Raw genomic sequence first — 24,898 nt, forward strand, 5'->3', positions numbered from 1 at the left:
ACTACCCGCACTCAGCCCATAACCCTCCACTCCTTTCCTGTCCATATACCTATCCAATTTTACCTTAAATGACACAACTGAATTGGCCTCTACTACTTCTACAGGAAGCTCATTCCACACAGCTATCACTCTCTGAGTAAAGAAATACCCCCTCGTGTTTCCCTTAAACTTTTGCCCCCTAACTCTCAAATCACATCCTCTCGTTTGAATCTCCCCTACTCTCAATGGAAACAGCCTATTCACGTCAACTCTATCTATCCCTCTCAAAATTTTAAATACCTCGATCAAATCCCCCCTCAACCTTCTACGCTCCAATGAATAGAGACCTAACTTGTTCAACCTTTCTCTGTAACTTAAGTGCTGAAACCCAGGTAACATCCTAGTAAATCGTCTCTGCACTCTCTCTAATTTATTGATATCTTTCCTATAATTCGGTGACCAGAACTGTACACAATATTCCGAATTTGGCCTTACCAATGCCTTGTACAATTTTAACATTGTAAACAACTGACATTTTAAGCTGAGACCCTTCATCAATCCTGACAAGGGTCTTGGCCCAAGTTTTCAATTGTTTATTCCTGTCCATTGATGTTGCCTGACGACTTCCTCCAGCATTTTGTGTGTTGGTCTGGATTTCCAGCATCTGCAGATTCCTGTTTTAAACATTTCCTTCAGCAAACCTGATCTGTGGGAACTAATCCTGAATTGTAGATCTGTGTTCAATGCTTCAGCACAGCCTATAGGTGCAGACTAACCCATGGAAGCTGGAATTACACCAACTGACACTCTACCCCATGTTAATCCTCTACATCTCAAGAACACACCAGTTCCTTTCCCTAGCAGTAAGGCTGATCAACACCCCCACCCACCAACTCCATCACTACTTTATTGTTTCCCATCAGTCACCTTCCGTACAGATGCTCCTGTGCTTAGTGTCATTTTATGAGCATACAGTCAATGTATACAAGCCAGTTTTACCAGAGAGACATTCACAATAAATACAAAGAAACACAATAGAATCAATGAAAAACTGCACAGAAAGTTAAACAACCAGTGTGCAGAAGACAACAAATCTTGCAAATACAAGAGTCATTCTAGAAATTCAACAACATATACACGATTCTTCCATTCAAGGACTGACTGTTGTACCAATCTCCATAGAAAGTTAAATGAGTGTTGAGGCTCAGTTACTCGGTTAGAAAGAACTAGGTTAATCTGTTCCCCCTTATGTACTCCAGAAACAGGAAACAGTGCTGAGAGAAGCCCTTCCCAAATCTCCAGGCCAAAGAGCAAAGGTCAGAAGTGAGCATGAAGATGATCCTGATTTCCAGGGAGCTGGTACTTAGAAGCCACTGAGCTCATAACTTTTGGGTTTGTCAGAAATAAATCCCTACTGTCAACGACCATCAACCGCGCCTTAATTATCAGAAAGCATATGTTCTGTGTAAACTGAATGCTGGCTTTCAGTTTTTATGTATGCCAAGCCTCACAGGGGTTTTTTTACAGATTCTGGTAAACCTTGTGACAAGTGACAACGTAGGAACCACGAGATGTAATGCCGACCACATCTGTCAGCGGCAGACGCTTCAGTCACACTCTGTGTTAAACGGCTTGGAGGTGAGAATGGGCCTTCCATGTCAGTGAAAAGGTCTCTCACATTCCTCTCAGAATGTGACAAAGCTCCCCACAGCCAAAGTGCTCTCGAAGCCTTATCACCACCGTGATGAAGGAAATTGGAGAATGTAAGAGGTAGGTTAATTTTTTTTAAAAAACACACAGAGAGGGGAGGGAACAACCTGCCAAGGGTGGTAGTAGAGGCAGATACATTGGGGACATTTAAGAAACTCTTGAGTGCATGAGGGTTATGAGAGTAGGAAGGATTAGGCTGACCAAAGTTCAAACTGTCAAACATCACCCTGAGATTCATCTGCATGCAGGTATTCACAGTAGAGCGTATCACAGAATCAATGAAAAACTACGCACAGTATGCAAAAGACAAACTGTGCAACATATAAATAAATAAATTGCACTAAGATCATGAGCTGTAGTCTGCTTGAAAGGCAAGTTCATAGTTTGTGGAACAGTTCAGTGTTGAGGAGAGTGAAGTTATCCACACTGATTTAAGAGCCTGATGGTTGAGGGGTAATAACTGCTCCTGAACCTGGTGGTGTGGGACCCAAGGCTCCTGCATCTCCTTCCCAAAGGCAGCACTGAGAAGAGAGCATGGCCTGGATGGTGCGGGTCCTCGGCGATGGATGATGCTTTCCTGTGGTATCAGTCTTTGAGAATGTGCTTAATGGTGGGGAGGGCTTTTCCTGTTGTAATGCCCTGGTTAAGAATTCTACATCTCTGCTGTAGGTATTTCACTTTAGCAGTTTACTGCACAAGCAGTATGTCCTGCTGGTAAATTGCTCTGGTTTCGGCTAAAGATAAGAAGCCCTGCTGTTCAACTTAGGTATGTTGTGTTAGCCAATCAGGGTGGTGGGATCTGGAGAAGGTTCTAGAGAAAGTGGGGCGGAGAGAGATTTGTGACACAGGGTTCTGGCTTGGGGTCTTTTGGCAGGAGCTGCAGAGCAGGACAGAAGGGAAGATGCTGCAGAATTCTGTGGGAAGGAGAGCATCGCTGCAAGAAGTGGTTTGTGCAGATGAATGGCTCCAAGGAGGGAGAGCCAGTTCAATTTAGATGAACTTCGAGGGAAGTTCGGACCATGGCGGGTGCTTTCACACAGACCATGGATTTGGTACAATGCACAAAGGTTATACTCAGCCTTTGGAAGAGAAGCTCCAACGGTCACATGTACATTTAGACTGGTCTAAATGTAATGGGCCCTTTTATTTTGTAAATCTTTCTTTTCTGTCTCTTAATAGCTGTTTAATAAAGCTGAAATTTGTAAATATACTTTCTTTATAATTTTATGCGGTGTACGATCTTTTGTTCTTTGCCAACCAATAACCGTGCACGGGCAGCATTTACACAACATTCGCTCAAATCAAGGTTGCTTTAATCGAACATCATGATGCCTCTGTTTAGTTGAAGCCCAAATCATACGTATATGTTTATGAAAGATGACCTTCCTACTGCTGAGTCATGTGGCTGATAGCAGAGTTAGCTAACGAGCTAAGTCTGCATACGAGCCCTGGTAAGAGGGCTACATTGTGATGAACTGGGCTGTATTCACTACTTTTTGTAGGCTTTTCCACTCTCGGACATTGGTGTTGAGAGCATGGCCTAGGTGGTGGAGGTCCTTGGTGATGATCTCTAAGTAGGTTAAAAGGTTGGCAGAGCATCGTTGGTCGAATGGCCTGTACCGTACAGTACTGTTCTATGTAACACAATAGCTAGCTTACGTGCAGCAAACCCACCCCCCATGCTCAATAACGTAATAATGATCAGATAATCTGCTTTGAAATATTGATTAGGTGAGTAGTATTAGCCAAAAACCAGGTACGACTGTCCTGCAGCTCTGCGACATGTTCACAGGGGACCTTTCACCATCTATCAGTTGCAGGCTTGAATAAGCCATCTCAAACTGAGCAGTACTTCCCCAAAACTGATACAGGGTTCCACACACAGGCTGCAGAACCAGAAGCCAACATCGCTAGAGTCACGGTAGCATGCTGTAGCTGTTAGCGTAACATTTTACGGCGTCTGCAGCCCAGGTTGAGTTCCTGCCGCTGTCCCCAAGGAATCCACACATTCTCCCCATGACCACATGGGTTTCCTCCGGGTGCTCTGGTTTCCTCCCACAGTCCAAACGCGTACCTTTAGGGTTAGTGAGTGTGGGCGTGCTATGGTACTGCTGCAAGCATGGCTACACTTGCACACAGCACAGTCCTCACTGGGTTGATTTGATGCCCAGTACATTTTGATGTTTCAATGTACTGTACGTGTGACAAATAAATCTAATCGTAGGCAAGGACATTGCAGAAGCAGAAAAAGCCAGACCCTGAAGGCACTTTCTCACTTAATGCACCAATCACAGCCCAAGGCACAGACCAAATCTCAGGCCCATCTCTCTGGACTAATTTCTAGTGGGGAAAAAGGATTCGCTTTATTTGCTACATTTGCATCAAAACATACAGTGAAATGTGTTGTTTGCGTCAACAACCAACACCACATACTATCGAGATTCATTTTCTTGTAGGCATTCACAGTAGAACAGTGAAATACAACAGAACCAATGAGAAACTACGCACAAAGTCTGACAAACAATGTGTAAAAGACAAACTCTGCAAATACAAAAGAAAAATAAATAAATAACACAGAACATGAGTAATAGAGTTCTCTGCTGTTTATTTATTTATTTATTATGTGCGGGATATGTCTCAGTTCCTGTGTCTTCAGAACGGGGGTCTGAAGATCACTGAGCCCAAACAAGCTCCGGGTCCAAAGATAACGTGTTTACCATTCACCAGATGGTGTGTGTTTGCCGTTTATTACCTGATGTCTTCCTCGTTCTCAGGGAAGCTCCAGAAGGCAATGCGAAGCTGCAGTTGTTCGGGGACCGGTGGATAAACCTTCTCAACCACTTCAAAGGGAATGTGGAGGGCAACTTGCTTGGCTGACAGTTCGACCAAAGGGGTAACTTGGCCATCTAAGAAAATAAAGAGATTGGAACTAGGATTATAAAGACATCTTAAGCACTATGAACATTATCAGCCAACAATGTTGAACTTGAAAGCAGAGTACAAGGTTAAAGACTGGACTCTTAGCAGTGTGGAGGAACAGAGGGATCCTGGTGTTCACATTCACAGATCCCTGAAAGTTATTGCACAAATTGATAGAGTGATCAAGAAGCTGTACGGTGACTGGCTGGCATTAGTCAGGGCAATGGGTTCAAGAGCCATGAGAATGTTGCAGCACTACAGAACTCTGGTTAGACCACACTTGGAGTACTGTGTTCAGTTCTGGTTGTCTCATTATCGGATGGATGTGGAAGATTTAGAAAGAGAGAGCAGAGGAGATTTACCAGGATGCTGCCTGGATTAGAGCTCATGTCCTACGTGGAAAGGTTGAGTGAGCTAGGGATTTCCACTTTGGCGTGAAAGAGGGCGAGAGGTGACTTGTTAGAGGTGTACAACGTGAATGAACAGCCAGAGACTTTTCCCCCAGGGCAGAAATGGCTAATACGAGAGGGTATAATTTTAAGGTGATTGGAGGAAAATATAGAGGGGTTATCAGAGACAGTTTTCTTCAAATAGCATAAAGTGGTGGGTATGTGGAATACACTGTTAGGGCTGTTGATAGAAGCAGTTAGGGATGTCTAGGATCGGAGGACATAGCTTCAGAATACAAGGACGTCCCTTTATAAGGGAGATAAGAAATTTCTTCAGCCGGGGGTGGTGAAACTGTGGACTTCATTGCCACAAGTGGCTGTGGAGGCCAAGTCATTGGTATATTTAAAGTGGAGGTTGATAGGTTCTTGATTAGTAAGGAAAAAGGTTACGGGGAGAAAGCAGGAGATTGGGGTTGAGACTCAATTGGCCAAATGGCCCAAGTCTGCTCCTATGTTTTCAGCTCATTTAAGAAACTTAGTTATACACATGGATGAATGAAAAATAGACAGCTATTAGTAGGGAAAAGTTAGATTGATCTTGGAGTAGATTAGAAGCCCAGTGCATCATTGTGGGCTGAAAGGCCTGTATTGTTTTATGTTCTAAACTTCAAATGAGCCTTGAGTTTGGACAGGAAATGAACAACTTGCCAGTGAAGTTTTGAAGTAATGCTTTATGTCCAGAAGCACTGGGTTCAATCCTGATCTCCCAAGTTGTCCAAGTCGAGGACCGTATGATTGTGGATTCTCTCCTGCATCCTAACAACAGCACAGTCGCTTAAATGGCTTCTGCAAACTCTCTGCTAGTTCAAGTTCATGGCAAGAAAGAATCAGGTTTATGGGGCATGTGTGAGAGGAAATAAGCGAAGGAGTGAAAGAGGAGAGAAATGGGATTAATTATTCGGCCTCTCTGGAAACCTGGTACAATCGAGGTGAACAAACAGTAAACACCAGAGATTCTACAGAGCAATGCACACAGAACGCTGGAGAAATTCAGATACCCTTCATCCAACTGGAAAGGAAGAGGGCAGAAGCCAGAATAAGGTGGGGACGGGGGTGGGGGGGGGGTAAAAGGGAGAAGAGTACAAGCTGGTAGGTTCACGAAGAGAAAGATGTGCTGTTTTCGGCAATGCACCGCCCCTCTACCCACTACAACTGACAGCTGCTCTGCCGTTCGACTGGTACTATCTCTAATGGCTTTGTCTTTAGTGAGTAGGGTGTTTGCAACATACTATTCTTAGTATGGAAACTGCTCTGCATGTGACTGCAAGAAACTACAGATCTGTGGACACATCTCAGCCGAACACAAACCGAACTGCCCCCCATGGACTCTGTCAAAACTTCCCACAGCCTCAGGAAAGAAGCCAATATAATCCAGGACCTCACCGGCCCTAGAAATTCTCTCCTGCACACCCGTCCATCAAGCAAAAGATACAAAAACACCTTCTCTCAATAACCAATACTAAACTGGTCCCCCTTATAACATTTGCCGCCCCTACACTAAGAATCAGAGATCTTGGGGTCTGCGTCCATGAGACACTCAAAACTGCTACACAGGTTGACAGTGTTGTTAAGAAGGTGTACGGTGTGTTGGCATTCATCAACCGTGGGATTGAGTTCAAGAGCCGTGAGGTAATGTTACAGCTATATAAGACCTCAGTTAGACCCCACTTGGAGTACTGTGCTCAGTTCTGGTCACCTCACTAGAGGAAGGATGTGGATACTATAGAGAGAGTATAGAAAGAGGAGATTTACAAGGATGTTGCCTGGATTGGGGAGCATGCCTTATGAGAATAGGTTGAGTGAACTTCACTTTTTCTCCTTGGAGCAACGGAGGATGAGAGGTGACCTGATAGAAGCATACAAGACGATGAGGGGCACTGATCGTGCGGATAGACAGAGGCTTGTTCCCAGGGCTGAAATAACTAATGTGAAAGGGCATAGTTTTAAGATGCTTGGAAGTAGGTACAGGGGGATGTCAGGGGTAAACTTTTCCATACAAAGAATGGTGGGTGCATAGAATGCACTGCCAGTGACAGTGGTAGAGGTGAACATAATAGGGTCTTTCAAGAGGCTCTTGGGTATACAAAGCTTAGAAAAATAGAGGGCTATGCAGTAAGGTAATTCTAGGCAGTTTCTAGAGTAGGTTACATGGTCAGCACAACATTGTGGGCCAAAGGGTCTGTAATGTGCCATGTTCCATGTTCTAATCCAAGCAGATTCCTGGGAAGAGCAGTTTTCCCTATATGCAGAATATCCCAGGAATTTGGAACGAAAAACACTTGCATAGCTCTGGGAGGGATTAACAGGATAAGGAGCAAGAGGTGATCACTAACTGGAGGAATCAGGATTGAGGTGACACCATTACAGGAGAAGGCAGGACCATTTAGCAGTGAGATGAGGAAAAATTACCAAGTAATATTCTTAAAATTTTCTATGTTATGAAAAGAACATTTCAGCTGATGAGTTTATAAAGTACATTACTTGCTTCATGAAGTTTAACACAGATATAAGGTACCGCCTGTACCGACCACTCCGCAGAGCCGTTTCCACCTGTACCGACCACTCCGCACAGCCGACGTTTCCGCCTGTGCCCATGCTGACCGCTCCGTAGAGCTGACAGCTCCATTTGTACCAACCACTCCATAGAGCCGACAGTTCTGCCTGTGCCGACCACTCTGCAGAGCTTACAGTTCCACCTGTACCAACCACTCCACCTGTGTCAACAGTACCACCCGTGTCAACAGTACCACCCTTACCAAACACCTACGTGATGTTACATTTCCAATTCTTTGCTCTAATTTCTTCCTGCTTACATGGTTTAATCCAAAATAGTGTGCAACAGTTTATTGTAAAAAAAAAAGCACTGATTTAATCAGGAGCACACTGTAATATTACATAAAATGACTATATTAATCAGTGTTTGATGGTTCACGATAAATGTGTGGATATACGTGCTGAAACTTACCAGAACATCATAAAGTCAACTAGCAAACATAAAGTAGTAACAAGAATATAATGCCTTTAACATGACAAAAATATCTCCTGGCATTCAAACCAAGCCAGCATGGTTTTAAATATTAAAGATTAGCCTTATTTGTTACATGCACATTAAAACACACTGTGAAATGCGTCTTTCCATCCAGGATTGTGCTGGGGCAGCCCGCAAGTGTCACCACACTTCCACCAACACCAACTCATATGTCTTTGGAACATAGGAGGAAAATGGTCATCCTGTGTGACAAAATTTGCTAAAGGTCTTCTCACGATTCAAGGCTGTTTAATGTCATTTCCAGTACCCAAGTGTAAAGGAGAATGAAATAATTGTCACTCCAGATCCAATGCGGCACAAAAAAACACAAGATAAAGATAATAAACAATAAATACAAGTACATACACATTAGATTAGTTGTAAGTGATGTGAGGCACAGGGGTGTGTGAACACAAGGTGAGTCCTACAGGAAATGCAGGTACAGAGGAGGTGTCTTTTTCTTTTTACAATATTTTTATTCAGAAGAAAAGATTTACAGAGTCCAACACATAGATACATCTCAACATAACTTGTGTACATTCATATATTGTAATAAAATTTATCAAAATGTTATAGCATAACACATAAAGGTATACCACTCTGTAATCAAAAATTTAAAGATAGGTCATACATCATAAAAGAATTTTTTTTATTATATTAAAAAAGTCAACCCCCTACCAACTACCAAAGAAAAAAGCTGATGGATGACAATGGATAATTAGAAAAAAAAAATATTCACTTAAGATAAAAATATACATAAAATTCTGTGCACTGTTAAACTTTATAAATTGGAAAAGTAATTTAGGAAAGGTCCCTAGATATCATAAAAAGATTGTTTCGAATTTAAGACTGATCAGCGGATCTTTTCTAAATTTAAATACAACATTATATCACGTAGCCATTGAAGATGTGTAGGAGGGGTAGACTCCTTCCATTTAAGCAAGATTGCTCTTCTTGCTAAAAGAGAGGTAAAAACTAAAACCTGTAGGTTAGGAGTATTTAAAGTTATAGCTTCATTTGCAATAATACCAAACAAGGCAGTAAGGGGATTTGGGTCAAATTGGACCCTAAAAAGTTGAGAGAAGGTATGAAATACTTCCCGCCAAAACTTTTCAATTGTAGGGCAAAACCAAAACATATGAATTAAAGAGGCATCAGCAGAGTTGCATTTATTACAAAGTGGAGAAACATTCGGGTAAAAACTGGACAGCTTCTGTTTAGAAATGTAAGCTCTATGAACCACTTTAAATTGTAGAGATTGACGAGCACAGAAAGATGATTTATTAACCCATTTAAGAATTTTATTCCATCTATCATCAGAAATCTGACAATTTAGGTCATCCTCCCAAGCTTTTTTTATTTTATCTAAAAAGTCTTGTCTAGAATCAATCAACAAGTTATAGATACCGGTAATAGAACCATTAACAAAAGGTTTTAAATTTAAAAGATCGTCCAGTAAATTTTTATCAGGACCTATAGGAAAAGTAGCTAATTGGAAACGTAGAAAATCTCTAATTTGAAGGTATCTGTAAAAATGTGATTTTGGGAGTGCAAATTTATTTGACAATTGGTCAAATGAAGCAAGAGATCCTGAGATAAAACAGGTCCCAAAAACACATAATACCTAATTCATCCCAATCTTTAAAGACTTTATCAGTCATGGAAGGGATAAAAAAATAATTAAGGAGAATGGGAGATGATAATGAAAAATTCGCTAAACCAAAAAATTTTCTAAATTGAGACCAGATCCTTAAAGTTTGCTTAACAATTATGTTATCTGTTGTCTTATTTGCTGAAAAAGAGTATGATCCAAGAAGAGAGACAATAGAGGTATTTATTTATTTACAGAATTAACTTCTAAGGAGACCCACGATGGGCAATCTTTACCATAAATATAATAGGACCAGAAAGTAATATTCCTTATATTGGCAGCCCAATAGTAAAACCTAAAATTGGGTAGGGCTAGTCCACCCATCTCTTTATTTCTTTGTAAGTAAACTTTACTTAAACGAGCTTGTTTATTATTCCAAATATAAGTGGTTAAAATTGAATCTAAAGAATCAAAGTACGTCTTAGGAATTAAAATAGGTAAGGCCTGAAAAAGATATAAAAATTTAGGAAGAATCTTCATTTTAATCGAATTAATTCGCCCAATTAGGGATAAAGAAAGAGGGGACCATTTAGAAAGCGTCTTTTTCACATAATTCAATACGGGGTTTAAGTTTTCTTTGAATAAATTCTTGAAGTTTTTAGTAATTGTTACACCTAAATATGTAAATTGACTTGTAACAACTTTGAATGGAGATTTGGCATTTGATGACATTAGGTCATTTAAAGGAAATAGCTCACTTTTATGTAGGTTCAGCTTATATCCTGTAAAAGAACTAAACTGGGAGATTAAAGAAAGAACCAAAGGTAAAGAAGTTTCACTGTTAGAGATAAAAAAGTAAAATATCATTAGCGTATAATGAAATTTTATGAGACATACCTTCCCTTAGTATACCAGAAATGTCCTTAGCTTCTCGGAGTGCTATTGCTAAGGGTTCTATAGCTAAAGCAAAAAGTAAAGGACTAAGAGGACATCCTTGTCTAGTTCCCCGCTGTAATTTAAAGGGCTTAGAAATTTGGGAGTTAGTAGTAACCTGAGCGGTAGGAGACCGCTCATTAAGTAGTTAGATTAATTTAACCCAACGAATAAAATTAGGCCCAAAATTAAACTTTTCTAAGGTCTTAAAAAGATAATTCCACTCAATCCTATCAAAGGCTTTTTCTGCATCTAAGGATAATATACACTCTGATTTTTTTTGGATGGTGAATATATCACATTCAATAACCGACATATATTAAAATGTGAGTAACGATTTTTAATAAATCCTGTCTGGTCGTGTGATATAATAGATGGTAGAATATTTCCAAGTCTTCGAGCTAAGATTTTGGCTAAAATTTTTCCATCAACATTTAATAAAGAAATCGGTCTGTATGAAGAACATTCAGCTGGATTTTTATTTTTTTATAATAAGAGAAATAAAAGCTTCATAAAAAGATTGAGGGAGTTTACCTGATTTAAAGGACTCTGATAAAACAGAGGATAAATAAGGTGTAAGTAACATAGTGAAAGTTTTATAAAACTCCCCAGGAAAGCCATCAGGTCCTGGGGTCTTACCAGAATGTAAAGCACATATAGCCTCAGCCACTTCTTCATTGGAAATAGGCTGATCTAACTGTGTTAGGCTATCAGCAGACAATGTAGGAATGTTGATATTACTGAAAAAAGCATTCATATAGGTATCATCTGAAGAGGAGTCAGACTGATACAACTTAAGGTAAAAGTCTTTAAATACATTGTTAATTTCAGAATGGTCGGATGTCTTAGTCCCATTATCTTTAAAAATTTCTGTGATTTGACGATTAACTGTAAAAGGTTTTAAGTGATTGGCTAATAAACTACCAGCTCTATCCCCGTGAATGTAAAATTGAGTCTTATCTCTCAACAGCTGTCGTTCAATTGGGTAAGTCAGCAGAAGATTATACTTGGATTGGATTTCAATACGCTTATTATATATACTTGGATCTAGAGATAGGGCATACTTTCGATCAAAATCTTTTAATATCGCTGCTAGGTCATACCTTTCTTTGTCAGCTTTTTTCTTTATATAGGTAGAGTAAAAGATAATTTCTCCACGAATACATGCTTTAAAAGTATTCCAGACTATATTACCAGCAGTATCTCCTTTAAAATTTTCTTTAAAGAAAAAAGTATTTGTTTCTTTACTCTTTTTTTGCACCCGCGAGTATATGTTGTTTTACTTATTGATTTCCCATATTTGATTTTCCTTATCTGTCTTTCCTTTTTTACCGAGACTAATATTTATATTTTCCCATGGTTTTTTTTTATCGTAATTAGCAAACTTATTTACTTTGATTTTTTTTTTGTATATATATATTTACAATCGTTTATTCAGCGCAGCTATACATATGTATTTTCTGGAGCCACCGGAGTTTTGGGTTGGGAACGTTAGAATTAGCCTTCTGCCTCCTTTGGCTGATTTCTCTCGTTGGGGGGAGGGAGGGGGGAAATGGGTTCTTCTATAAAGCTGATTGGATGTTTTTACTGTTTTACTTATTCACTATCTACATGTCTGTGATTACCTTTTATACATTACTAAGGGATACTTGATGGATTCTTTTATTAATATACTCAGTTTTAATGTGAAAGGTCTAAATAACCCTGTTAAACAAAATAAGATTTTCTCTTGTATCCGGAAACTTAAAACTCATATAATCTTTCTCCAAGAAACCTATATTCATAAAGATGATATTTCACATTCAAAGGATGGAAGGGTATACATTTTCACTCACCCTCTCAATCTAGATCGAGAGGCATCTCTATCCTGTTTGATCAGAATTTATCCTTTATTCAACATAATGTAATTTCTGATACAAATGGGCGCTTTGTTATTGTTTCGGGTAGTCTTGGGAATAAACTAATCGTATTTGCGAATGAATACGCTCCAAATACAGATGACTCCTTGTTCTTTGAATGTCTTTTCTCTTTTCTGCCTGATTTGAATCGGTATTCCTTAGTGATGGGTGGAGATTTTAATTTTTGGCTTGACCCTATATTAGACCGCTCTTCAAGTAAAACCCCGTCACTAATAAATCAGTCTTACTTTTTAAATATTTTTTATCTCAATGTGGTATTCTTGACGTGTGGCGTTTTTTACACCCCCAAGGAATATTCATATTTCTCTCAGGTTCATCATATGTACTCTCGGATTGATTTTTTTTTTATAGATAGAAACTGGCTTCCACTGGTACGATCCTGTGATTATAAGGAGATTGCTTTGTCTGATCATGCTTTAAGATTACCTGTTTACTCTGTACAAAACAGAAGTTGGCGTTTTAACTTATCATTGTTATCTGATAAAAATTTTCTAAAGTTTTTGGAAAACCATATTACAGAGGAGATGTCAGGGGTAAGTATGTGCAATGGGCTGCCAGCCGGTGACAGTCGTGAAGGCGGATACAATGGGGTCTTTGAAGAGACTCCTGGATAGGTACATGGACCTCTGAAGAAGAGGGCTATGGGTAACCCTAGGTAATTTCTAAGGTAAGAACATGTTCAGCACAGCTTTGTGGGCCGAAGAGCCTGTATGGTGCTGTAGGTCTCACATAAAATAAGGACTCGTATTGTTTTTGGAAATTGTGACAGGGAAGTGGCCATACTGCATAGAAAACAGTTGTAATAAATGGATGGAGGTAACTGGAGCATAGCCCCAAGGATCAGTTCTTGGCCCTAGGGAAAGGAGATGGGTGTGGGTTTCTCAATGATACTAAACTAATGAAGATGTCTGGACTCTGCAACGGACTTTAGAAAGGCATCTTTCCTGTAATGAAGGAACCAGAACTGCACACACACAATACAGGGTCAGGAAATGATTGTTTGATCTAGTGATAGTGACTCAGTTCTTCGAAAGTGAGGTATAAGATGCAAATCTTGTAGTTATTTATAGCCACTTTATTAGGTGTTCATAACAATTAAAAACACCAGTAACAAAGTCACACTACAGTGAGAGAGAAAGCAGAGAAAAGAACTGTACTGTTAACTGTTTACACGTGCTGCACACCACATGCATTTTGAATTACAGTTTATGAATGTATTGATGGCAATATTTTGGTTTTATGTGCTGTGAGAGATAGTTTTGTGGGTGCTCCATGGTCCAAAGGAAATGTCGCTTCGTTTGGTCGTAGAGTGAGGTGACAATAAACTTGAATTTGAAAATGAACAAGGTTGCCGTGATGGTCTAATACTAAAATCTTGCTCTCTAGAGTTAAAGCACATTCCAGTGACAAGAGGAAAGCTCTGAGAAGACAGGCTGTGGTGTTACAGAAACTTCTAACAAATTGCAGCATCACATGTACTACAATTACTGACAACTCACTGAACAATTACTCAGTTGATTACATAAAATTATGAGCAAGCAGAGGAAAATTAAACTACAAGAAAAACAGCAACTTTGTACCTTGGGATTTCTCCCACATTCCAAAGAAGTATGGGGTGAGGAGGTTAATTGGCCACATGGGGGCACCTGGATGGGCTCGTTGGGACAGAATGGCCTGTTACCGTGTTGACTCTCTAATTCAGGGGTTCCCAACCTTTTTTTAATGCCTGTCAGCCTTACCATTAATCAAGGGATTGGTGGACCCCAAGTTGGGAGCCCCTGCTCTAAAGAAACAACTCATATTGCTGTATAACATGCAAGTGCTTAGCCCACCCTTGGAGCACTGTATACAGTTCTGGTCACCACATTACAAGGAGGACGTGGAAACTTCACAGGGGGCATAGAAAAGTTTGCTAACTCGATTAGAGGGCATCAGCTAGGAAAGGTTCGATGAACTTGAATTGTCTTCTCTGGAAGATGAAAAACTTGATAGATATTTCAAATTAAACATCTATTCTGACAAACTTCTACAGATGGAGCATGTTGTGACTGGCTGCATCACAGCCTGGTACGGGAACACCAATGCCTTTGAATGGAAAATCCTACAAAAAGTAGTGAATTCGACTCAGTACGTCACACGTAAAGCCCTCCCCACCACTGAGCACATGTACACCAAACGCTGCCATAGAAAGCAGCTTCCATCAACAGAAATCCCCACTACCCAGATCCCAGAGTCCTGAGAGTTGCTGAAGAGATAACGGATGCATTGGTCATGATCTTTCAAGAATCACCTGATTCTGACATGGTTCTAGAAGACTGGAAGATTGCAAATGTCACTACACTCTTTAAGAAGGGAGGAAGGCAAAAGAAAGGAAATTATAGGCCAGTTAGCCTAAACTCAGTGGTTGGGAAAGTGTTGGAATCTATTATCAAGGATGAGTTTTGAGGTACTTGGAGACTAATGACAAAATAAGTCAAAGTCACCATAGTTTCTGTTAAGGGAAAGCTGGCCTGACATATTTATTAGAGTTCTTCGAGGAAGTAACAAACAGGGTAGACAAAGGAGAGGCAGTGGATGTCATTTACTTGGATTTTCAGAAGGCATTTGATAAGGTGCCACACATGAGGCTGCTTAACATGATAAAATCCTGTGGTGTTACAGGAAGGTACTGGTATGGATAGTGGAACTGCTCACAGGCAGGAAGCAGTGAGTGGGAATAAAAGGGGCCGTTTCTGATTGGCTGCTCAGTGGTGTTCCTCAGGATTATTGATATTTTTCACATTGTTTGTCAATGATTTAGATAATGGAATTAATGGTTTTGTGGCAAAGTTTACAGTTGATGCAAAGAGAGGTGGAGGGGTTGGTGGTGCTGAGGAAGAAATGCAATTGCAGCAGAACTTAAACATAGAAACATAGAAAATAGGTGCAGGAGTAGGCCATTCGGCCCTTCGAGCCTGCGCCACCATTCAGTATGATCATGGCTGATCATCCAACTCAAAACCCTGTACCTGCTTTCTCTCCATACCCCCTGATCCCTTTAGCCACAAGGGCCATATCTAACTTCCTCTTAAATATAGCCAATGAACTGGCCTCAACTGTTTACTGTGGAAGAGAATTACACAGATTCACCACTCTCTGTGTGAAGAAGTTTTTCTTCATCTCGGTCCTAAAAGGCTTCCCCTTTATTCTTAAACTGTGACCCCTCGTTCTGGACTTCCCCAACATCGGAAACAACCTTCCTGCATCTAGCCTGTCCAATCCCTTTAGAATTTTATACGTTTCAATAAGATCCCCCCTCAATCTTCTAAATTCCAGTGAGTATAAGCCTAGTCAATCCAGTCTTTCTTCATATGAAAGTCCTGCCATCCCAGGAATCAATCTGGTGAACCTTCTTTGTACTCCCTCTATGGCAAGAATGTCTTTCCTCAGATTAGGGGACCAAAACTGCACACAATACTCTAGGTGCGGTCTCACCAAGGCCTTGTACAACTGCAGTAGAACCTCCCTGCTCCTGTACTCAAATCCTTTTGCTATGAATGCCAACATACCATTTGCCTTTTTACTTGCATGCCCACCTTCAATGACTGGTGTACAATGACACCCAGGTCTTGTTGCACCTCCCCTTTTCCTAATCGGCCACCATTCAGTTAATAATCTGTCTTCCTGTTCTTGCAACCAAAGTGATAATCTCACATTTATCCACATTAAATTGCATCTGCCATGAATTTGCCCACTCACCTAACCTATCCAAGTCACCCAGCATCCTCTTAGCATCCTCCTCACAGCTAACACCGCCGCCCAGCTTCGTGTCATCCGCAAACTTGGAGATGCTGCATTTAATTCCCTCGTCTAAATCATTAATATATATTGTAAACAACTGGGGTCCCAGCACTGAGCCTTGCGGTACCCCACTAGTCACTGCCTGCCATTCTGAAAAGGTCCCGTATACTTCCACTCTTTGCTTCCTGTCTGCAAACCAATTCTCTATCCACATCCATACTATACCCCCAATACCATGTGCTGAATTGGAAGAATTGGAACAAATTGGAAGAATAGGCAAAAAAGTGGCAGATGGAATACAGTGTTGAGAAATGTATGATAATGCACTTTAGTAAAAGGATTAGTGTGGACTATCTAAATGGGGAGAAGGTTCAAATATCGGAGGTACAGAGGGATGTAGGAGTCCTCATGCAAGACTCCCAGAAGCTTAACCTACAGGATGAGTCTGCAGCAAAAGCGGCAAATGCAATGTTGGCATTCATTTCAAGGGGGATAGAGTATAAAGGCAAGGGGTTAATACTATTCAGGCCGCACTTGGAGTATTGTCTACGGTGTTGGGCCCCGTATCTCAGAAGTGATGTGCTGACATTGGAGAGAGTCCAGAGGAGGTTCACAAGGATGATCCCAGGAATGAAGGGGTTAACATATGAGGAGCATTTGCCAGCATTGGGCCTGTACTCATTGGAATTTAGAAGAATTTGGGGGGGATCTCATTGAAACCTACTGAATGCTGAAAGGACAATTTAGGGTGGATGCGGAGAGGCAATCTTTTAAAACAGAAGTAAGGAGGAATTTTTTTTAGCCAGAGAGTAGTGAATCTGTGGAACGCTCAGCAGGCCAAGGTCCCGGGTATATTCAAAGTGGAAGTTGATAGTTTCCTGATTAGTCAAGGCATCAAAGGATATGGTGAGACAGCAGGTGTATGGGATTGAGTGGGATCCGGGATCAGCCATAACAGAATGGCAGACCAGACTCTCAGTGCTCAGAAGATGTGCAGACCAGCTAGCAGATGTTCTCACTGACATCTTCAACATCTCCCTGAGCAGCACCACCATTCCAACGTGCTTCAAGGCCGCCACCATCGTCCCCGTGCCGAAGAAATTTTCAGTGTCCTGCCTAAATGACTACCATCCGGTTGCACTCACATCCATCATCATGAAGTGTTTCAAGAGGCTCGTCATGAGGCATATCAAGACCCTGCTGCCCCACCTCACTGGACCCCCTGCAGTTTGCGTACCGTCCCAACCACTCAACAGATGACGCCATTGCCACCACCCTCCACCTGGCCCTAACCCACCTGGACAAAAAAGACACGTACATTCGGATGCTGTTCATAGACTTTAGTTCAGCATTCAACACAATCATCCCTCAGAAACTGATTGGAAAGCTGAGCCGACTGGGCCTGAACACCTCCCTCTGTAACTGGAGACCTCAGTCAGTCCGGATCAGGAGCAGCATCTCCAACAGCATCACACTGAGCACGGGGGCTCCCCAGGGCTGTGTGCTCAGTCCACTGCTGTTCACTCTGCTGACCCACGATTGTGCTGCAACACACAGCTCGAACCACATCATCAAGTTCACCAATGACACCACCATGGTGGGTCTCATCAGCAAGAACGACGAGTCAGCTTACAGAGAGGAGGTGCAGCGGCTAACGGACTGGTGCAGAGCCAACAACCTGTCTCTTAATGTGAAGAGAACAAAAGAGATGGTTGTTGACTTCAAGAGGGCACGGAGCGACCACTCCCCGCTGAACATTTACGGCTCTTCGGTAGAGATCGTAAAGAGCACCAAATTTCTTGGTGTTCACCTGACGGAGAATCTCACCTGGTCCCTCAACACCAACTCCATAGCAAAGAAAGCCCAGCAGTGTCTCTACCTTCTCTGAAGCTGAGGAAAGTCCATCTCCCACCCCCCATCCCCATCACATTCTACAGGGGTTGTATTGAGAGCATCCTGAGCAGCTGCATCACTGCCTGGTTTGAAAATAGCACCATCTCGGATCACAAGACCCTGCAGCGGATAGTGAGGTCAGCTGAGATGATCATCGGGGTCTCTCTTCCCGCCATCACGGACATTTACACTATACGCTACATCTGCAAAGAAAACAGCATTATGAAGGACCCCGTGCACGCCTCATACAATCCCTTCTCCCTCTTGCCGTCTAGGAAATGGCTCCGAAGCATTCGGGCTCTCACGACCAGACTATGTAACAGTTTCTTCCCCCAAGCTATCAGACTCCTCAATACCTGAAGCCTGGACTGACACCTTGCCCTACTGTCCTGTTTATTATTTATTGTAAATGCCTGCACTGTTTTTGTGCACTTTATGCAGTCCTGTGTAGGTCTGTAGTCTAGTGTAGTTTTTTCTGTGTTGTTTGTTTTTTGTTTTTGCTTGTTGTTTTTTTTTGTTTTTTTTTTTAAACGCAGTTCAGTCTAGCTTTTGTACTGTGTCATGTAACACCATGGTCCTGAAAAACATTGTCTCATTTTCACTGTGTACTGTAACAGCAGTCATGGTCGAAATGACAATAAAAGTAACTGGACTTGACTCAATGGGCCGAAAGGCCTGATTCTGCTCCCATGTCTTATGGGATTTTAAGGTGAAAGTGTGGCTACCAACAATGGAACAAAACATCCGTGTCTCTGTGAGACACCACAATTGGAGGAAAAGGTATGCCTTGCTGATTTTGGGAGGCCCTGTAGCTGGGTCCAAGGCTTCTGAATATTCTGAACACAAGGACTTGCATTATATAATCAAGAGTACAAGCAATTATAGGGTATTGCCATAATGTGTAAATGGCTCTTAGTACAAATCACAATAAAAGTCAGTTGGGGCCATACTGGCTCAAATTTATGGAACAATAAATAACGGCATTTACCTAAACTTTGTGTCAAGGAGTCTCTGGTAATGGAAAACAGATGGGAAATAATGTTCCAGGAGCACAGAACTTTGCACAACTGAAGTTTCAAAACCTCAGTGTGATAAATGAGACTAAAAATCACAGATAAGACCCGAACACAATGTGGTCAAGGCAGCATTCAAATCTGCCAAAAGCAACAGCATTCGGGTCAATAAAACATTGCATATTAGATTAGTGAGGGTCTTTTTGCATTACAAAAACAGGCTTTATTCAGAATTAAAAATTCATACAAAGGGAAGTGTGGAAAAATATACAATCATAGTCAATACATTCAGAAGGGCAAGTATATTTTTTTTTAGCAAGCTGAAGATACCAGCAAAGAATTGGATTTTGGAGATGCTGCATTTAGGGAGGAGGAACTGTTAGACTGAAGTCTCAGAGTAGGTTAAAAGAGCAGCACAACATCATGGGCTGAAGGGCCTGCACTGTGCTGTTGTATGGTCTTCAGTATGTCCTATGTTCCAAAAACAGAAAAGTCCAGGAGACACTGAGTCAAGAGGATGCCAGAGATGAGAAATTGGGGATGCAGTTCTGTCACTGTCATGAGAACTGTTCCAAATTACAGAGGTCTTTGAAAATTAAAATAAATGCTGCTTATACAGATGCAAAGATCAGAATTCTTTTTATGGGGGGGTTGCCCTCTCCTTCCAGGTGAGGCGACACTTCACCTGTGAGTCGGCTGGTGTGGTATACTGCGTCCGGTGCTCCCGGTGTGGTCTTTTATATATTGATGAGACCCGATGCAGACTGAGAGACCATTTCGCTGAACACCTACGCTCTGTACGCCAGAGAAAGCAGGATCTCCCAGTGGCCACACATTTTAATTCCACGTCCCATTCCCATTCTGATATGTCTATCCATGGCCTCCTCTATTGTCAAAATGAATCCAAACTCAGGTTGGAGGAACAACACCTTGTATACCGGCTGGGTAGCCTCCAACCTGATGGCATGAACATTGACTTCTCTAACTTCCGTTAATGCCCCTCCTCCCCTTCTAACCCCATCCCTGATATATTTAGGTTTTTTTCCCCCTCCCTTTTTTTTTCTCTCTGCCCATCACTCTGCCTGTTCTCCATCGCCTTCTGGTGCTCCCCTCCCCCTTTCTTTCTCCCGAGGCCTCCCATCCCATGATCCTTTCCCTTCTCCTCTGTATCACTTTTGACAATCATCTTTCTGGCTCTCAGCTTCACCCCACCCCCTCCGGTCTTCTCCTATCATTTCGCATTTTCCCCTCCCCCTCCTACTTTTAAATCTCTTACTCTTTCTTCTCAGTTAGTCCTGACGAAGGGTCTCGGCCCGAAGCGTCGACAGTGCTTCTCCCTATAGATGCTGCCAGGCCTGCTGCGTTCCACCAGTATTTTGTGTGTGTTGCTTGAATTTCCAGCATCTGCAGATTTCCTCGTGTTTGCCTTGTAGGTTATTGATTTGTCAGGGCGTTAAAGGTTACGGGGAAAAGGCAGGAGAATGGGGTGAGAGGGATAGTAAATCAGGCATGATAGAATGGAGCAGCAGACTCCATGGGTTGAATGGCCTAATTCTGCCCATATTTCTTATGGTCCCAGGTACAGTGGAAGTGATGGAATAGGAGAGGTTAGATAGATAGATAGATAGATACTTTATTCATCCCCATGGGGAAATTCAACTTTTTTCCAATGTCCCATACACTTGTTGTAGCAAAACTAATTACATACAATACTTAACTCAGTAAAAAAATATGATATGCATCTAAATCACTATCTCAAAAAGCATTAATAATAGCTTTTAAAAAGTTCTTAAGTCCTGGCGGTAGAATTGTAAAGCCTAATGGCATTGGGGAGTATTGATCTCTTCATCCTGTCTGAGGAGCATTGCATCGATAGTAACCTGTCGCTGAAACTGCTTCTCTGTCTCTGGATGGTGCTATGTAGAGGATGTTCAGAGTTATCCATAATTGACCGTAGCCCACTCAGCGCCCTTCGCTCAGCTACCGATGTTAAACTCTCCAGTACTTTGCCCACGACAGAGCCCGCCTTCCTTACCAGCTTATTAAGACGTGAGGCGTCCCTCTTCTTAATGCTTCCTCCCCAACACGCCACCACAAAGAAGAGGGCGCTCTCCACAACTGACCTATAGAACATCTTCAGCATCTCACTACAGACATTGAATGACGCCAACCTTCTAAGGAAGTACAGTCGACTCTGTGCCTTCCTGCACAAGGCATCTGTGTTGGCAGTCCAGTCTAGCTTCTCGTCTAACTGTACTCCCAGATACTTGTAGGTCTTAACCTGCTCCACACATTCTCCATTAATGATCACTGGCTCCATATGAGGCCTAGATCTCCTAAAGTCCACCACCATCTCCTTGGTCTTGGTGATATTGAGACGCAGGTAGTTTGAGTTGCACCATATCACAAAGTCCTGTATCAGTTTCCTATACTCCTCCTCCTGTCCATTCCTGACACACCCCACTATGGCCGTGTCATCAGCGAACTTCTGCACATGGCAGGACTCCGAGTTATATTGGAAGTCTGATGTGTACAGGGTGAACAGGACCGGAGAGAGTACGGTTCCCTGCGGCGCTCCTGTGCTGCTGACCACCGTGTCAGACCTACAGTCTCCCAACCGCACATACTGAGGTCTATCTGTCAAGTAGTCCACTATCCAATCCACCATGTGAGAGTCTACTCCCATCTCCGTTAGTTTGTGCCTTAAGATCTTGGGCTGGATGGTGTTAAAGGCACTAGAGAAGTCAAGGAATGTAACCCTCACAGCACAACTGACCCCCATCTAGGTGAGAGAGTGATTTGTGCAGCAAATACGTGATAGCATCCTCCACTCCCACCTTCTCCTTATACGCAAACTGAAGAGGATCCTGGGCGTGCCTGGTTTGTGGCCTCAGATTCTGTATTATTTGTTGGCGAGGGAAGTGTATTTAAACCCCTCAACCCTGCTCCTAACCTGATACTGCAGAAAGTGACACCACCTGGCCCATTGTGGTGGTACCAGCAGGTAGAAACAACTGTCCAATTATCTACAAGACCACCCCCCCCTCCACCTGTCATGTCCCACAACCACTCCCAGTATCCACATGCATATAGCTCTGGCCCCTCCACCTGTTTGTGTATTTAATATTTCACAAAATATTTGAGAAATACTGTAAGTATATTGTTTGATTAAGCATTCTTTGTCATTAACATAATTTCTTACGGGTTTTATGTACAAAGTATGCCCATGTCCTACGTCATTACACCGTTACATCATAGGTGTGTGCCTCGCTAAAAGTAAAATCAAAACTAAAACTCATTATTCCCAGCTCCTGTTTTTGCTTTCAATTAGTTTTGGGTTTAGAAGTTTCAAAATATACTCCTCTCCCAAACATTAACCTCTTTGTCCTCAATCCCTCTCTAGGAAGGCTGGCACCTCCTCAAACCTCACGTTTCAACAGAATTTTGATCAGCAATCATAATAAGGCCATTAGAAATTGGAGCCGTATTTGATCATTTGGCCCACTGAGTCTGCTCTGCTATTCCATCGCGGCTGACATTATTTTCTTCTCACTTCACTCGCCCTGTAACCCTTTTTAATCAATGAAGAACTCAATCCCTGCCTTAAACGTATACCCAAAGACTTTGTCTCCACCGTTATCCGTGACAATGAATTTCACAGACTCACTACTCCATGGCTAAAGAAACTCCTCCTCATCTCACTTCTAAATGGATGTCCCTTTATTCTGAATGGTGCCCTCTGGTCCTTGACTCTCCCATTATTAGGAACAACATCTCCACGTCTATATACTACAGGTCCGTCTGTAGGCAATAGGTTTTAATGAGATCACTCCCCCCCCCCCCCCCCCCAAACTCCAGAGACAAACATGTCTCAGGCTTTAAGCGTATTCCTCACATGTCATCTTGAGGTAACTTGGTTCGAATAGCTCTGGGTTATTTTTGAGACTACACAAATGAATATCTACTTTTCCCCATCGCCCTGATGTTAGAGTGCTCTTAAGATCTATAAACACGAGAAAGTCTGCAGATGCTGGAAATTCAGAGCAACACACACAAAACGCTGCATGTCAGGCAGCATCTAAGGAAATGAATAAACAGACGACATTTCCGGCCAAAACCCTTCTTCAGAACTGGAAGGTGAGGGAAGGGGAAAGAGGTTCGCTGGCAGGTGATAGGTGGAGCCAGGTGGGAAAGGTCAATGACTGGAGAAGAAAGAACTTCAGAGGAGAGGAGAGTGGACCATAGGAGAAAGGGAAGGGGGTGGGGGGAGCCGGGGGGACTGATAGGCAAGTGAAAAGAGGTAAATTGCCAAAAAGGGGAATAGAGGAAGCAGGGGTGGCGGGGAAGAGGAGAGAATTGTTTTTTAAACCAGAAAGAGAAATCGATATTCATGCCATCAGGTTGGAGGCTACCTAGATGGAGTACAAGGTATTGCTCCCCCACCCTCAGGGTGGCTTCATCTTGCACAAGAGGCAGCCATGGACAAATGTCAGAATGGAAATGGGAATCAGAATTAAAATGTTCAGCCACCAGGAAATTCCACTTTTGGCAGATGCAATGGAGGTGCTCACAGAAGCGGTTCCCCAATTTAGGGCAGGTCTCACAGAAGTAGAAGAATTAAAATTTATGTTATTAATTGTACTCAAGTGTAAAGATCAAACCAGAAGTCATCCCTGGATTTACCAGAGGTAGATGACAGAAAACACCTTCCTGATAAGAAACAGAAGCACAAGGAGCCATTGCTATGCCATTCAAATAGATGGTTCTTAACTTCAGCTCCACCTTGCTGCCTCTCCCCCATAACCCACAACTCTCTTATGTCTGGAAAATCTATCGCAGCTTTGAACATACTCAATGGCTTAGAAGTTACAGCTCTGTGCTGGAGAACTCCAGAGATTCACCAGTCTAGGGAATTCCTTCTTCCTCATCTGAGAATAGTGAACAGATCTGAAGCCCTTATCTAAGAAAGGATGTGCTGACATTAGGGAGGATCCAGAGGAGATCCACAGGAATGATCCTGGGATGAAAGAGTTAACGTACAATGAGCATCTGATGGCTCTATGCCTGAAGTAACCAGAGTTTAAAAGAATGAGGGGGTGACCTCATAGAATATTGAAAGGCCTGGTTAGAGTGGATGTGGCAATGATGGTTCCTACAGTGGGAGAGTCAAGGACCAGAGGGCACAGCCTCAGAATAGAAAGATGTCCCATTAGAACAGTGATGAAGAGCAATTTCTTTAGTCAGATGGTGGTGATCTCTGGAATTCGTTGCCACAGACGGCTGTGGAGGCCAGGTCATTGCGGATATTTAAAGCAGAGGTTGATAAGTTCCTGATTATTCAGGGTGTCAAAGGTTATGGGGAGAAGGCAGGAGAATGGAGATGAGAGCTATAGTGATCAAATGGCAGATCTGACTTGATAGTGGCCCGATTCTCCTCCCATGTCTTATGAAGACTATCAGAGAATTCGATGACCCCTTAATTCTGAAACCCAGCCCCACAGGTCTAGATTCTCCCACTAAGGAAACATCCTTTCATCAGCCACCTCACAATTTCCCCAATCAGCTCACCAGGCACACTTTGAGCAGCACATACAGAGACAATCTGCTCAACATATCATAGGACTACATCTCCTCACTAAATTCAGCCTAGTGACTTCGCAGTGCAAGCATTTCCCACCTTTAAA

The 24,898-nt window shown here is 42.2% G+C and overlaps 1 protein-coding gene across 2 annotated transcripts in view; it reads right to left on the reverse strand.

Moving 5' to 3' along the window:
* Window positions 1–24,898, reverse strand: part of zswim8 (zinc finger, SWIM-type containing 8) — a 176,582-nt gene that overhangs the window by 139,445 nt on the left and 12,239 nt on the right. For both annotated transcript variants that reach the window (XM_073025635.1, XM_073025636.1), the window contains exon 3: window positions 4,442–4,595. In XM_073025635.1, coding sequence (XP_072881736.1) covers window positions 4,442–4,595 — 154 coding nt within the window. The remainder of the gene's footprint in view (window positions 1–4,441; window positions 4,596–24,898) is intronic.

This window comes from Hemitrygon akajei, chromosome 21 (genome assembly GCF_048418815.1).
Source record: "Hemitrygon akajei chromosome 21, sHemAka1.3, whole genome shotgun sequence".
NCBI lineage: Eukaryota > Metazoa > Chordata > Chondrichthyes > Myliobatiformes > Dasyatidae > Hemitrygon > Hemitrygon akajei.